Here is a 14,321-nt window from a genome sequence, read left to right on the forward strand (position 1 = left end):
GTGGCACAAGATGGACAAAGGTGCACCACTGCCCAAGGTTCCTGCAATGGCAGGGAATTGATTTAGTGAGAGATACTCAGACATCAACAGAGGCAGTTTGATATACTGGTACAGATATGATTAATGAGAGGTAGATCGCGCTTGAATTGACAAAACAAAAATATAACACTGGGTGCAATAAACATGACCAAAGCAACTCCACATTGGTGAAAAGTTCTGTGTTAGAGAACCCCAATGGAGGACAATGACTTGAAATAATATTTCATTTCCCTTTGTGGCCGTAAGTGGTAAGAGAACCAACAGGCAAGTAGCTCACTTCTGAGTTGTCATTATCATGACATAATACATAACATGCTTCTGCTGTAAGACAAAAGAAAGTTGGTCCAAATTTACCTTGTTGAACATGTTCTTTAAATATAAAATATCATCTGCAGTTGCTGGTTATTCACATAATATAAATACAGTTTCCTAAAGGGATACTGTCAATACTTTTTTATTCTTTCTTGTCTTATAATGCTCTTAGAGGTATAATTTCTTGTGATATAACAATTTGACTTGGTTCCATTTATACTTCTCCAGGAACCATCACAGCTGCCTTTTGTCTATTTCTCTGTCTGTATTCTAGTACCACTGATGTTAGCAGTGATATGCAAGACTCCAAGATTACAGCTTGTTAAATTCTATTGTAGACCAGCAGGCAAAGCTCACATTGTTTTTTGGTGCATCACTAAAAATTAGAGGCAAGGCCTTATACAAATTTTTTGTTGCACTATGGTGGCTTTAAACAAGAAATCTGTAGTTCCATGGACTTGTCATAGAACACAATGTTTAGAGCAGTGGTTTTCAAACTTTTTTTTTTTGGGGGGGGGGGGGGGGGGGAGCCAGTGCTCGGTGTGGGGGCAGTGCACGGAGTCCTGTGGCCCCGCCACCTAGGAGCTAGACCTGCTGCTGGCTGCTTCCAGAGTGCAGTGTGGTGTCAGAACAGGTAGGAACTAGCCTGCCTTAGCCAGCCTGGTCAGCTGTGCTGACCAGAGCCACCGTGACCCAGTGCCTTACATTCCGTGACCCGGTACTGGGTCCCGACCCGCAGTTTGAAAACTACTGGTTTACAGTATGTTATATTTGAAGACAGAACAAGTTAACAGTGTCCCTTTGGCAAGCCCCTATGAGAAATAGCTGCATAAGAAATTTAACTGTGATACAAGAACAGTCAAGTACACGTTGACATGTCTATTTTAAAAATGCCTGTGAACTTAAATTCATACTCACTTGCAGCGAATCTGTTTTGAGCTTTTCTTTGTGCTCTTCAGAGGAACGCAACACCTCTCTGTACAGGTCTGCTGCCAATGCATATTCATCTGAAGAATTCAAATCCACTTAGAACCAATGCAACATGATTTCTATCTCCAAATGGCCACAAATGGCCATCATCTATGACAGAGGTGGTCAAACTATGGCCTGGGGGCCGCATCTGGTCCTCCAGATGTTTTAATCCAGTCCTCGAGCTCCCACTGGGGAGCAGGGTCCGGGGCTTGCCTCACTCTGGCACTCCAGCCGGGGAGCGGGGTCAGGGGCTTGCCCCACTCCGCGCTGCTCCCAGAAGCAGCAGCATGCCCCCCTCCAGCTCCTACGTGTAGGGGCAGCCAAGGGGCTCCGCACAGTACCCCCGCCCCAAGCGCTGCCCCCACAGCTCCCATTGGCCAGGAACCACAGCCAATGGGAGCTGTGGGGTGGTGCCTGCAGACAGGGCGGTGCAGAGAGCCATCTGACAGGAGCTGGAGCATCTCCACAGGAGCTGGAGGGGGGACATGCTGCTGTTTCTGGGAGCTACTTGAAGTGCTGCCAGGAGCCTGCACCCCTGACCCCGCCCATGCCCCACCCCCATGCCCCAGGCCTGATCCCCCTCCCACCAGCCAAAACCCTCAGTCCCAGCCCATCCTCTTACACTCCCAACCCCTCATCCCCAGCCCCATCCCAGAGCCCTCCCCTCTTCCCCACCCCGCATCCCAACTCCCTGCCTCAGTCCAGAGTCCCCTCCTGCACCCTGAACTCCTCATTTTGGCCCCACTCCAGAGTCCACACCCCCCAGACGGAGCCCTCACCCCAACAACCAATTTCATGAGCATTCATGGTCCGCCATACAATTTCCATACCCAGATGTGGCCCTTGGGCCAAAAAGTTTGCCCACCCCTGATCTATAACATATGTAAGATGCCTTCAGAGGAACCATCTACTATTTACTTGCTGATTTTTTGGTTTTGTAAATTGCCTATTTTAAAACACCAATTGAAGAAGAATGTTTTACTCAACATAGTGGAGTTCTACTCTGAAAAGTAAGTCTAAGAATGGCATTGTGGGGTACCATATTTGTTGTCTCTCAGTGACTTCCAGAGCAAACAGTTTCAGTTTCCAAGTTAAACATGGTTTTCGCAATTGTCAAACCTGAAAACTCATGATGATTTCAGAGTCAAGCAGAACTCTACAAGTCATATTTTCAAACTTCAAATTCAGCCCTAATACGAACCCATCTGTTATAACACCCACTGCACTGGTGCAACTAAATGCAGAATTTGCCAATTCATGACTATGAATCACCAGTATCAATAACAATGAATAGTCACTGGGGCAGGGAAAGAATGAGAATGATTCTATAGCCTGGTGATTAGGACACTCACCAAGGAAGTGGGAGACTCAGTTTCAATGGCTCTGCTCCAATGGCTAATAATTATTTATAAAAAGTGGAGTAGCTTCAACAGGAGAGATTAAGAAAGACACATACCACAATGTCCCATAGCCCAATGGCTAGAGAATTCTCCTACAATATAGGAGACCCATGTTCAAATCCCTTCTTCACATAAAGCAGAGGGAGGAGTTGAACTCATGTTTCCTGCGTCCCAGATGAGTTCCCTAACCACTGGGCTAAAGATTTTAAAGGAAGCCACCTCCTACTACAAGCTCACCCCATTCTCCCCACTGACCTTTTTGTGAATCTAGTCCTCTGCTTTTGTCAAAATTCCCACAGTCACAATGTTTTATTTCGAAGCACTAAATTATTTTGATTTGCCAAAAAATTTCATTTTCAGTTTTCAGAATTATCACTAAACCAAAAAATCCATTATTCACCCCCTCTTGTGCCATTTTCACAATCACTTTTAATAGTGGAACTATAGTTTAAGTGGCCATATGCACCCTGAGGAAGAAATTAACCAATATTAACTTGAAGCTACATTTGCAAATCATAAAAACCACAATTACATATACTTTCTTCTCCTCCAACAACATACAGAAGATAGGTAACCAAATTAATAGTCTGGGAAAACTTTTGAATGAGTGTGGTGGTCCATGGGACATAAAAATTTAAGGGTGGACAGTAAGATAATAGTGAAAGCCCTTTTCTAGTTCCAAATATCTTGAAAAAAAGTGGTGGCAAGTTACAGGGTGGGGAAGTTGTCTAGTACAGTGGTTCTCAACCAGGGGTACGAATACCCCTGGGGGTACGCAGAGGTCTTCCAGGGGGTACATCAACTCATCTAGATATTTACTTAGTTTTACAAGAGGCTACATAACAAGCACTAGTGAAATCAGTATAAACTAAAATTTCATACAGACAATGACTTGTTTATACTGCTCTATATTTTATACACTGAAATGTAAGTAGAATATTTATATTCAAGTTGATTTATTTTACAATAACATGGTAAAAATGAGAAAGTAAGCAATTTTTCAGTAATAGTGTGCTGTGTGACACTTTGTATTTTTATGTCTGATTTTGAAAGCAAGTAGTTTTTAAATTAGATGAAACTTGGGTGTACACAAGACAAATCAGACTCCTGAAGGGATATAGTAGTCTGGAAAGTTTGAGAGCCATTGGTCTAGTAAAAGCTTTATTGGAAGAAGAACTGAACAGGTAAACTGAAGAGACCGTTGAAATTAATGCAGCTTAACTAAAAATGACATGATGTGATTTGATTTATCTGAACTACTAGGTGCTACAAAACATATTACACTTCACTATACACTTCAGAGTTCACTGGTAATCACCAGGACCACATCCGATTAATAGGTGCAATTGGGAAGGAAAGGAACAAAATTTATTCTTATCCTTATTCCTAAGATTTATTCATAAGATAGTTATAGTATTAGTACTCATTTTTAAAACAAAGGGCGGGTGTAATTCCATGCAACTCATTAGTTTTAACAAGGATCACTTGGCAAAAAACAAAAACAAACAAAAAACAGGCTGTACTTTTGCTGTGAACATTTAGAACTAAGCATCCAAGTAAATTATGCTGCTTGGTAAGAGATTCACATAATTATTTCTCTTTGCTTCATTTTTCAGATTTCTGATTAGAACTCACAGAACCCCCACACTGATTCAACTGGAATCTACACTGCCATTTATATGCTAATATTCCTTCAACTAAACAGCGTTTGCAATGGCAACAACATAATGACTTCTTGTATTTCTTACATTCTCTGTGTACACAGCAATTGCTCCAGACATGGGGGCGGAAAGTGTTGTCATCATTGCTACCAAATTGGTTATCTTTTGTACCTTCAACTTCAAATGGCAGTATCAATCCTTGCTATTGATGCCATTAAAATCTATTACAACTTAAAAACAATATTGCAAAAGCATCCATATGTTATATGATATTGAAACTGAAATGCAATTTCACTTTATGAGAGACAAAAAGCCTCAATACCACATTTTACTAAAATGTTTAAAATACTGTATAATGTCATAATATTCTAGGGAAGAGGCCAAAGATTTCACTGACCATTAGATCAAAGGAGCAAAGTTTAGTGACTGGAATGAATGTGCAAAGGACAAAAAATGTTTCTGATAAATTAAGCACCACACATACTTCCAGCATTGTGCCACTCTTTGCTAGCTATGTGTTTCCAGTTCTATTACCTACACAAAACCTTTGATGTAGCTGTCACAGTTCCAGAGGTAACTGCATCTCTGACCTCTTCTCACCCCTCTTAGATCTCCGGCCTCTAGCCATCACCCTTCTCAGGAGAGAGTCCTGTGACACCCTCTCTAGGCTGGGTATTTAGGCAATGATCGTCCCTGCAATTCATTCCGATCACCTCAGCAAGTCTGACTTTAGTTCAGCACTAACAGTCCTATTCTTTCTGGGGCAATGACAGGGTTAACCTGTGACCAGCCAGCCTTCATAAAGCAAAGTATTATTTATTCACAACAAAAGCATTATAGAGAAAACATCTCAAACAACAAACAACTTATATGAAGTCTTAGCTTGTCACCCATCTTCCACATGGAGACCTTGGCATGTACTATCACAGGGCCTGTCCCTCTGGCTCACAGTCTCATGTCCATTCTTGGATCAGGAGAGTGACCTCTCTCCCTGCTTCAAGGTTGTCAATGTACTGGCAAACAAGGAACCCAAAACCATATATTTTTGAACCAGATCAAACCAGTTTATGCAATTTTCCACAGGGGTGAGGCTTCTCCAGACTGGTTAACTGCCATGGGATTTGCATTGGTCACCATCTAGTGATTTTAATTCCTCCAGGAAACCCTTTAGTTCCCCCATGAATCCATAATATAATCCCTACCCCAGAAAGATGCACATAACTTTTACAAAGTTGATACAAGAATCTTTGGATATTCCAAGTGTCCATTGTATCTGTCACAGTAGCCACTGTCATAGCCCTAATAAAAGGGAGAAAATAATGGCGCTAATTCACCTCATCTGCTCCAGTTTTACACTAGTGCAACTCAATGGACGTCAATGGATTTACACTTGAATTACACCACTGTGAAAGCAGAATCAAGCTAGATTTGTTGCTTTTATCCTCTCTTGATTAGACCGTAGAAAGTGAACATAGAAAGAACGTTACAAAATTTAAAAAATGGAAAGTGCTGTGATGCAGTTCCCAATATACTGCACCTCTTTCTTCCCTGTCAGCTCAGAGAAATTTGTTAGGATTTCAGCTGCTGCCTATATGCAGTTCCAGTTTTCTGTGACTGCATAATGCACTTTTCCCTGAAATCAATGGACCTGCCATTTTGCCATGATGATAGCTAACCTCATGACTCGCCCATCAGACAGAGTAAATTAACATAGTGAGCGGTATGCTTTTACCTTTAATGATATGGATACCAGCTAAACCATTGAGAGCACACACCAGTTGTCGATGGGCTTCCTCACATTCAGTGCGACATTTCTTCTGCAGTGAAGTTAGTAGCTCCTCCATGGTCATTGTGCTGAAATAAAGATCTAATGGATCAAATTTGAAAGAAAACAGACGCTACACTTGCATGAAAGGTCATATTATGCAAACATACGTTTGCCACATGATAAATATTCTCAAGGACAATACAGTGACATGACTTAGTTTTAGCAGTCACTCTTTCAGCTGCAGCATCTGCACACATCTAGTTACGGGCTGTGCCCCAATCACTCATCTAACCAAGAGTGCACGTCAAGAGTATAGGAATGAACTCCCCCACCCTGTGGAGACTTGGGAAAAGTAGACCTGTCAGAACTCCAGTGCCAGGAATTTCTCCCATTACTTCATTCAGAGCCACTATGTCCAAGTCTCTACACTGCAACAACACAGCATCATTCCTCCAGAGACAAGGAAGTACAGGCCATTCTCGTAGAGAAAGAGCTATACAATCTATTTTCAAAAGCACCTTCCCTCCGGGACCAATGCATTACTTCAGCAACATGACAGCTCCACCAGACTCTCAGGGCCTGAGAGTATGTATTGTTGTAAAGCGATCTTTCCACATTGTAACCAGCCTCTCTCCTTTAAGTATTATTATTTGTATTGCTGATATACATAAGAGCCAAATGAAAAAGGGATCCCATTGTGTTAGGGTTGTACAAATGAATAAGCAATAGTTCATGAGCAAATCTAAATAGATAAGACAAAGTACAGGGGAAAGGAGATATAACAATACAAGCGAGTAAACAGAGCGATGGTTGACAAATGTCACATTAGTTACACTATGCTTTCCTTCCTTTAATTTTTTTTAATTCTCTGAGTGGGGTTTAGCAGGAGATTACCTGAATAGAAAGAAAAAGGGAAGGAGAGAGGTGAAAGGGAGAGGGTAGGAGAAGAAAGAGGGAAGGAAGAATGAAGGGACCATGAAGGGCCACTGGGGTCAGGCTGAGATGAAGGGTTTGGGCAGGAGTGGATTGAAACAGACAAGCAATCAGCATGAGAAGAGACTGACCAGAGTAAAAATGGTAGAAATCAGCACCATCACATTAGTATCCAACAGTCCCTGCTAAGGCTGCTTCTGTGCCTGATTCTGGTTCCCGGGGCTGGCTCCTCCCTGGAATTGTTCCTCGTGTCCTAGAGGGATGCGGGAGTCACCCCTGCACAGTTTGGATCCAGGACGTGAAGGTATGGAGAAGCCGCATTGACTGGGCCCCATCTTCCCCTCCCAGCAACACTGCAGTACCTACTACGGCAGGGGTAGTCAATATGGGGACCACAGGCCAAATTCAGACCGCCAGATGCTTTTGAACAGACCTGAAATCTTTTTATTTACTTATTATCATAATTATTGGGGGGGTTTTAAATGATTTTCTTCTCTGGAGTCTGGACCTTGACTATACCTTGACCAAGAAATTAGGACCTTGACAAAAAGTAATTGATTACGCCTGTACTAAGGTTTCCCCTTACCTTTGCTCCTGCTATCTAAAGTTTCAATGCTCCTGCTGCCATTCCAGCATCGGAGATGGAGGTGTTATTGATTTAAAACTGCAATTTATACTGATCTACATTTCTCAGTTGTATTGGAAAATATGCACAGCACCTGCTGCTCTCATTCTGCTTAGCTCTAGCCAGCACTATTAATCTTTCATTTTCATAAGCATGGAGAGTGAAAGAAATTTCTAAAAGCAAAACAAAAATAGCACATAGTTTCATAATTTGTAAGGCCTGGCCTACACTAGAAAATTAGGTTGGTTTAACTATGTTGGTCAGGGTTTGAAAAATCTACACCCCTGAGCTGCGTAATTAAGCCAACCTAAGTCCCCATGTAGACAGCACGAGATCAACAGAAGAATTCTGCCATCAACCTAGCTAGTACCTCTCGGGGAGGTGGATTACCTACACCGATGGGTAGCATCTCTACTGAAGTGCTACAGCTGTGCCGCTGTAGCATTTTAAGTGTAGACAAGCCCTTAATTCATTTACTTTGAACAATCTGAGGCTAATAATCAATTTCAAGAGAAGTTCCTGATTCAGTTGAAATTCCAGGAAAACCTAAAAAGTATCCTGTTTAGGAATGGCTAGACAGTCTTACTGCCTTTACTAGATGAGAAAATTAACACTCTCATAGAACACACTCCAGGCGTCAGTTTCCTTGTTTCAGTCCAATTCTCCTATTCACCACAATACCTGGCACTGAATTCTTATTTATTCACATGCAAATAAAGGAAGACATAAGCCAAATCTTCTGCATGTTCTGGGAATGGTCCATTGCTACAGACAGCACTTGTTCACAAGAAAATATATAAACGGTATCTCCATACTGTCTTTTCTTACAGTGTGTTTACTGGGGGTTCATCTTTTATTGCTTGTCTTCCACTGCAATTGCTATGCTGCTGTACTCATCAACATTTCACTGAAATCAGTGCAGTGCTAGGATATTCCTGGTGCGTTCAGCAGCATGGCTTGCATGCTGCACTTGTACATCATTGGAATGTTCGGCAGTACTCAAACAGTAACTTGCTATGGATTGGGGGAGTACTGGTATTTCTCATGTTCCACCCATGCTTCCACAGCTTTAAAACTATCAGGCAGGAAAATCCTACAACAGATTGTCTGCTTCTATAGCTATTGCACAACAGCACAGACATAATTCTACACTGAAGGTGCCCTGTCAGGAGAGAGAGGAGGGACGAAGGACACAGAGGGAAAGAGACACAGGAAATGCGTGAAGAGAGCAGAGAGGAACAAAAGAAAAGGTGGTTGAAAACAGCAGAAATACATTCACATTAAGGGCCAAGCTTGATTCTTTCCTGCCTGTGGCAGCAAGAGCTTAAAAAAAAAAAAATGCAGAAAAGCCAATGCTCTCAGTCCCTGGCATAGGATTATGCACCCATACCTTTCTCTCTAGCAACTCACTGTTGCTAGCCAAAAGAGCAGTACTCACTTGCTCCAAAAGGAGCAGTATTAAACCGTTTTTGGCTAAAGACAGGGCTGGTGCAGTGATGGCCTTATGGCAGGGGTGGTCAAACTTTTTGGCCCGAGGGCCACATTGGGGTTGCAAAATTGTATGGAGGGCTGGGTAGGGAAGGCTGGGCCCCCAAAACAGCCTGGCCCTGCCCCCTATCCGACACCTCCACTTCCCGCCCCTTGGCTGCCCCCCCTCAGAATCCCCAACCCATCCAATCCCCCCGCTCCTTGTCCCCGACCGCCCCCTCCCAGGACCCCTGGCCCCTAACTGCCCCCCCCCCCGGGATCCCACCCTCTATCCAACCCCCCTGCTCCCTGTCCTCTGACTGTCCCAACTCCTGTCCACACCCCCGCTGTCTGACAGGCCCCCCGGGACTCCCACACCTTTCCAACCCCCCCGTTTCCCATCCCCTGAACACCCCCCCAGAACCTCCGCCCCATCCAACCACCCTCTGACAGGCCCCCCAGGACTCCCACACCTATCCAGCCGCCCCCTGCTCCCTATCCCCTGACTGGCCCCCAGCCCTGGCCCCCTTACCATTCCGCTCAGAGTAGAATGTCTGGCAGCTGCACCACCCGGCTGGAGCCAGACACGCTGCCGTGCTGCCCTCCAGGAGCATGCAGCCCCACAGCCCAGAGCGCTGCTCGCTCAGCACTATAACTGCGGGGGAGGGGAGACAGCAAGGGAGGGGCCGCACTAGCCTCCCCGGCAGGGGAACTCAAGGGCTGGGCAGGACGGATGTGGCCCGCGGGCCATAGTTTGCCCACCTCTGCCTTATGGGTTGCATGTGAGGGGAGAAAAAGATCTTTACAAGTGTGCACACAAAAGTATGCAAACAGATTTTGAAAGTCTAGCCCTAAATTTATTTTAAAACACAGAAGTTCTTTATTAACAATTTATTTAAAACAATGTTTTAAAAAAACCTATATTGTACTGCTTATTCACCTTGTGAATAACTCTTCTTTTAGACAGTGAATCCTGCAGGCTAAATAGGCTCTCTTGTTTTTTCCTAGTCAGTTTAATTTTTCAAGTGCTCATGCTCTAGCGCAATGTTTGTCAGCAAACACTGAAGACAAAATAAATTCCACTGAATTTAGGATCTCAGTTTTGTATCCCATCATAAATATGGTAACTCCATCAGTATAGTGCCTCTCGTCATCATAGTAAAAGGTCAGTCCTTGGAAGAGTGCCAAATACAGAACAATCAAAATCGCTTTCTCAGGCACCTAGGAATTAGTAGGAATAATAGAATCATAGAATATCAGGGTTGGAAGGGACCTCAGGAGGTCATCTAGTCCAACCCCCTGCTCAAAAGCAGGACCCATACCCAATTAAATCATCCCAGCCAGGGCTTTGTCAAGCCTGACCTTAAAAACTTCTAAGGAAGGAGATTCCACCACCTCCCTAGGCAACTCATTCCAGTGTTTCACCACGCTACTAGTGAAAAAGTTTTTCCTAATATCCAACCTAAACCTCCCCCACTGCAACTTGAGACCATTACTCCTTGTCCTGTCCTCTTCCACCACTGAGAATAGTCCAGAACCATCCTCTCTGGAACCACCTCTCAGGTAGTTGAAAGCAGCTATCAAATCCCCCCTCATTCTTCTCTTCTGCAGACTAAACAATCCCAGTTCCCTCAGCCTCTCCTCATAAGTCATGTGTTCCAGACCCCTAATCATTTTTGTTGCCCTTCGCTGGACTCTCTCCAATTTATCCACATCCTTCTTGTAGTGTGGGGCCCAAAACTGGACACAGTACTCCAGATGAGGCCTCACCAATGTCGAATAGAGGGGGACAATCACGTCCCTCGATCTGCTCGCTATGCCCCTACTTATACATCCCAAAATGCCATTGGCCTTCTTGGCAACAAGGGCACGCTGCTGACTCCTATCCAGCTTCTCGTCCACTGTCACCACTAGGTCCTTTTCTGCACAACTGCTGCCTAGCCATTCGGTCCCTAGTATGTAGCTGTGCATTGGGTTCTTCCGTCCTAAGTGCAGGACCCTGCACTTATCCTTATTGAACCTCATCAGATTTCTTTTGGCCCAATCCTACAATTTGTCTAGGTCCCTCTGTATCCTATCCCTGCCCTCCAGCGTATCTACCACTCCTCCCAGTTTAGTATCATCCACAAATTTGCTGAGAGTGCAATCCACACCATCCTCCAGATCATTTATGAAGATATTGAACAAAACCGGCCCCAGGACCGACCCCTGGGGCACTCCACTTGACACCGGCTGCCAACTAGACGTGGAGCCATTGATCACTACCCGTTGAGCCCGACAATCTAGCCAACTTTCTACCCACCTTACAGTGCATTCATCCAGCCCATACTTCCTTAACTTGCTGACAAGAATACTGTGGGAGACCGTGTCAATAACCTTACTGCATCCTTCTCAGCTTCTGACGTCAGGTAAGATCATGCCTGATGCAGCATAGCTGCGAAGTGGCTCAACTGGCAGGTATAATTTTTGACTTACTGTAACAACATTGGCCCCTGATCCCGTACCATTAAGTTCAATGGGAGCTTTGCCATTGATTTCAATGAGTGTAGGATCAAGCCCTCAGCACTCAATTTAAGCAGTGGTAAAATTCACCTTTTCTGCAATGGCAAGAATTCCCCACGAACAGCTTGTGGATGACAGCAGGCCTGCCTCAGCCGCAGCAAAGGGTACAGAATAGAAGTGACCGTCCTTCTGTCCAAGCTGCTAAGTTTAAGAGTCCAATCAGAAATCTTCCTGAGTTTTGCTAGCGCATCTTGGCAGCACACTTCATGTTGACGATGATAAAAGTGTCTCTCCACAGGAGAAAAGTGAAGCCAGTGCACATCTTCTGTCTGAGGGGGAATCTGAATCTGCAAAGTAAAATAAAATAAATACATAAAAATGTTTTTGTTGAAAGTGCTATTTACATGCAATTTTTTTAAAGTCCATATTTACTTGATCAATCACGTCCTTCTTTGCTGATCTCCACATTATGTTGGCAATTAGGTTGTAGAGAGGCTGAGGATTTTTCCTACAGTAAGGTCGATACAGAAGCTGATCCCACCAATGTTTGACCCAGTAAGGATCAACTCCAAGAAAAAGCACTAGGCCATATAGATCTGACAAAAGAAGAAGATTACTGTAGAAATTTTTTTTGGTGTGGCATTCTAAAATAGCACACAGTAACGTAATGTCACCAGGTTTGAAATACCTAAGTGCTTAAACCGCAGAAGCAGACTCAGTTCATCACTCTTCTACAGAAAACAGATGAAGCTCCATGCAATTTACTATGTGCTGTGGTCTTTCAGCTGAGACCTTAAATATTAAGGTCCTGTCTGTTCTGTATAACTTTAAAGATTGTATGACACTTTCCATAAGAGTTAGTTTTCCCTAGGATCTTGTTACCAAAAAAAAAAAAAAAAATACTGCTCTCCATCATTATTTTGCAACCTGCAATGCACCAATTGCTTATTGCCTACCACCCCAGCAGTGGCTGTAATTCAGTAGAGTTTCACTCCTTCAATAGCGTCTTAATATTATGACAAAGGAAATCAATTAAGACTTACAAACTATAAGCATTCTTCTCTAGGAATACAAAATATCTACTGCAGGAATCTAGAATAGGAATATCAAAATTGGCAAGTTTAGTTGTCTTTCCTGGAGCCCCAATTCATTGGGGAAAAAAACCCATGCAGACTACACTACTACACAAAGCTTACCTTCTAATCCTCGCTGCACAGGAGTGCCACTGACACACCAGCGATTGATTCCACTCAAACGGAGTGCCATTTCTGCAGCCTAATGAGAGAAGACAGGAATAGCAATAAGTAGAAAAACATGAAAAGACCACAAGAGCCAAGAAAAAGCTCACTCACTCTGAAGAACCATGATTGTATTTGTCAACCTTGCAAAACACTATTCACCAGACATGCCAAACCCATGAAAAAAAGGCTGAAATTGGGCTTGTTTTTGCTTAATTGGCTTGTGAGTTGCTTGATGGCTAGTTTTTGGCTTGTAGCTTGTTGCTTTTTTTTTTTTTTTTTTTTTTGGATTGGCTCCCGGCAAGCAGGAGCAAGGGGGGGGGGCAAATAGGGGGGGAAGAGAATCAGGGTGCACAGTGGGCCCACCACAGTCCCAGACTGCATGCCGGGGGGATCTAGTCACACAGAATGTTGGGGTTCTAGGGATTGACTTGTTTTAGCCTTGTTTTGAAATGGGATTAGCTTGATTTTTGGCTTACTGTGAAAGTCAGGATGCTTATTTACCATCTGAAAGTTGGCAACTGTGCTACTCACCTAAGTTGCCTGTGGAGAGCAGTATTTTTGGTTGACAGGTAAGAGACAGATAGTTTTTTCATTAAATAATAATAAAGGATGGGAAAGAAGATATTGTGCCTCGGCTGATGAAGAGAAACATCAGGGTCATTAGTACAGTAAGAGAAGTAAGAACTTTGGTTCCACACACAGATTTCCCTACATGTGTGGTAACTACAGTATCTGCTTACATGTAAAAGAAAGGAACTGATCCAGAGCAACAGGTCTCAGATTGCTACCTCTGTAATCCTTGCATGTTCCAGACAGAGTTTGCTGTAAATATGGTCCTGGCTCTCCTCTTTGTTTCTAGCTGTAACTACCATTAAAAGACAACTAAAATTACATTAAATACTTCCCTGACATTACTTTTACATGTAAGCAATTGATGTATTTGCCATATGGATGTTAAATAATCATTTGGGAAAGTGGAAGTGATACACACTTAAGACATTTACACTATGGAAGAGTGAGAACCCCTGTACTACAGAAAACTGATAGATATGCAAGCAGAACTGATACACTTGTGTTTTTTCCCCCCTCACACACGCACGCACACACACGGAAGGGCTCTGGTATGTATATATAGATTCATTATGTTTTTATTTTAAAAACAAATGGATCACTTGACAGCTGATGAGATCTATCACAGATCTAATTCAAACTGGATGAAGTGTTTACAACAAGGAGGTAAGTTAACTGGGCATAAATTGTTATGTGAATAGGATTTTCTGTTGGCATTTTTATCTCCCTACCTTGGGCAACGGGGTGGACACACACTAACTAAAATAATCTCTCTCTACAAACTGCTAGAATGAGCCTAAAGAGCTTCTCAAGTCATTGCTGACTGTTTTA

At 43.3% G+C, this 14,321-nt stretch overlaps 1 protein-coding gene across 5 annotated transcripts in view; it reads right to left on the reverse strand.

Moving 5' to 3' along the window:
* The window catches only part of SHPRH (SNF2 histone linker PHD RING helicase), a 139,725-nt gene that overhangs the window by 67,826 nt on the left and 57,578 nt on the right, over positions 1–14,321 (reverse strand). For all 5 annotated transcript variants that reach the window (XR_007355789.2, XM_048844315.2, XM_048844316.2 and 2 more), the window contains 5 exons: positions 12,876–12,954; positions 12,112–12,275; positions 11,770–12,026; positions 6,117–6,238; positions 1,270–1,358 (listed from right to left, as the gene is read on the reverse strand). Coding sequence is in view for 4 of the 5 variants with exons in the window: in XM_048844315.2 (XP_048700272.1) it covers positions 1,270–1,358; positions 6,117–6,238; positions 11,770–12,026; positions 12,112–12,275; positions 12,876–12,954 (711 nt within the window). In the remaining variant the exon portion in view is untranslated. The remainder of the gene's footprint in view (positions 1–1,269; positions 1,359–6,116; positions 6,239–11,769; positions 12,027–12,111; positions 12,276–12,875; positions 12,955–14,321) is intronic.

The sequence above is a fragment of the Caretta caretta genome, chromosome 3, assembly GCF_965140235.1.
Source record: "Caretta caretta isolate rCarCar2 chromosome 3, rCarCar1.hap1, whole genome shotgun sequence".
NCBI classification, from domain to species: Eukaryota; Metazoa; Chordata; order Testudines; family Cheloniidae; genus Caretta; species Caretta caretta.